This window comes from Octopus sinensis, linkage group LG11, assembly GCF_006345805.1.
Source record: "Octopus sinensis linkage group LG11, ASM634580v1, whole genome shotgun sequence".
Classification (NCBI taxonomy): domain Eukaryota; kingdom Metazoa; phylum Mollusca; class Cephalopoda; order Octopoda; family Octopodidae; genus Octopus; species Octopus sinensis.
In genome coordinates, this window is record NC_043007.1 from 16,734,788 (window position 1) to 16,737,287 (window position 2,500).

The 2,500-nt window shown below is 45.4% G+C and overlaps 1 protein-coding gene across 1 annotated transcript in view; it reads right to left on the reverse strand.

Annotated features, from left to right (window-relative positions):
• Nucleotides 1-2,500, reverse strand: part of LOC115217250 (potassium channel subfamily K member 16-like) — an 18,482-nt gene that overhangs the window by 10,913 nt on the left and 5,069 nt on the right. Inside the window, exon 2 of the mRNA XM_029786891.2 lies at nucleotides 1,537-1,869. Within this exon, the coding sequence (XP_029642751.2) occupies nucleotides 1,537-1,869 (333 nt within the window). The remainder of the gene's footprint in view (nucleotides 1-1,536; nucleotides 1,870-2,500) is intronic.

Here is a 2,500-nt window from a genome sequence, read left to right on the forward strand (position 1 = left end):
CTTGAGTCAAGGAGGTCTTGGACCATTAGCTCCTACATGCATTTTTTTCTCTCCTTGTTTCTTTTCTGTGTATCTTTCTGTCGAAGAGCGTAGGCTCGAAACGTAAAAGACTTGTTTTATTTCTATTCCTGAGCGCCATACTAATACAATTATTTGTTTGTACTCCACCTGCCTTCATCTTTTGTTTATTTTCGTAAACCTTCCCTCTATATAACGTCCTTGGCTTGTAAAAATGTATACGGTAACGTCCTTTATTATTATTGTATATATAACATAATGCAAACAAGTTAAGGATGACTCTTTTATGACTTCATTGCTTTCAGGCTTAGCTTAAGGTATTTTCGCGCCTGACATCACAAAATTCGTCTGAATAAACATTGCCGGACAGCAAATAGAGACTCGGACATTGCTTAGAAGATATTTTTCATTTTTAACCTCGTATATAGTACGCACTAGGGATTTTGACCTTTAAATTTGGCGAAAAAAATGCAGATTATACTCAAGTATTTACGGTATTCTTTTCTACTCTAAGCACAAGGCCCAAAATATTGGGGGAGAGGGCCAGTCGATTAGATCAACCCCAGTGCACAACTGGTACTTAATTTATTGACCTCCGAAAGGATGAAAGGTAAAGTCGACCCCAGTAGAATTTGAACTCAGAACATAAAGACACAAAATACCGCTAAGCATTTTGCCCGGTGTGCTAACGTTTCTGCCAGTTCGCCGTCTTTCAAAGCTACATACATTGTATGATTTATTCAAAACAATACGAATAAACAAGCAGAATATTTGACAGAGTAATCTGAATGTTATAGGGTTAAACAGATCTTGTTTATAATAATTTATATACTATCTAATACTATAATGACAAGACTAGCATGACTAACAGCGGCCACCACCATTACCACTACCACCACCACTACCACCACCACTGCTGCCGCCACTGCCACTACCACTGCCACCACCACCACCACCACCTCCACTACCACCACCACAACCACTGTTGCCACCACCACCAAAACCACCACCACCTCCACTACCACCACCACAACCACTGCTGCCACCGCCACCACCACCACCGCTGCCACTGCCACCACCACCACCACTGCTGCCACAACCACCACTGCTGCTGCCGCCAACACCACCACCACCACAAACACCGCTGCCACTGCCACCACCACCACCTCCACTACCACCACCACTACCAGTGCTGCCACTGCCACCACCACCACCACCAGTGCTGCCACAACCACCACTGCTGCTGCTGCCAACACCACCACCACCACAAACACCGCTACCACTGCCACCACCACCACCTCCACCACCACAACCACCACTTCCACCTCCACTACCACCACCACAACCACCGCTGCCGCCGCCACCACCACGGCTGCTGCCACCACCACCACTAGCACTATCACTGCTGCCACTGCCACTGCTACCACCACCACTGCCACTGTAGCCACAACCGTCGCCACCACTGCCACCACCACTACAGTAATAACAACAACAACAACAACAACAACAGGAACTTACCAACAACATAATCCCCAAATCCGATGGTACTAAGAGTGATAAAACAGAAATATATAGCGTCTAAGATCGTCCATTTTTCCACCGCTCGAAAAATGAGCGCAGGGGCTACAAAGAGTAACGTCAACCCCAGAATAATGATAATGGCCATGTTTGCAGCTTTGTTAATGATTGGTTTACGAGAAAAAAGGCTCAAGTTGTTGATTCTGTTGGCAACATCCTTCAGCTTGTCTCCGATATGTCCCAACATGACAAGAGTCAAAGGGATGCCTATCAGAGCATATATGATCACCACGATTTTGCCGATATCTGTCACAGGAGCCATCACGCCATAACCTACAAGAGAAAGAAGAAAACAGACGAAATATTAAATTAATTAGAAAAAAACGGAAAGAAAGGAGAAGAAGAAACAACAAAAATAAATAAAACAAGACATTGTCGCAGGAGTGGCTGTGTGGTAAGTAGCTTGCTTACCAACCACATGGTTCCGGGTTCAGTCCCACTGCATGGCACCTTGGGCAAGTATCGTCTACTATAGCCTCGGGCCGACCAAAGCCTTGTGAGTGGATTTGGTAGATGGAAACTGAAAGAAGCCTGTCGGATATGTGTGTGTGTGTGTGTGTGAGTGTGTATGTTTGTGTGTCTGTGTTTGTCGCCCCAACATCGCTTGACAACCGATGCTGGTGTGTTTACGTCCCCATAACTTAGCAGTTCAGCAAATGAGACCAACAGAACAAGTACTAGGCTTACAAAAAATAAGTCCTGGGGTCGATTTGCTCGACTAAAAGTGGTGCTCCAGCATGGCCACAGTCAAATGACTAAAACAAGTAAAAGGGAGTAAAGAGTAAAGAGTATTAAAACGATCCTTTCTGCTAAAGGCATCCTCCTCCCCATCATCATCATCATCATCGTTTAACGTCCCCTTTCCATGCTAGCATGGTTTGGACGATTTGACTGAGGGCTGGCG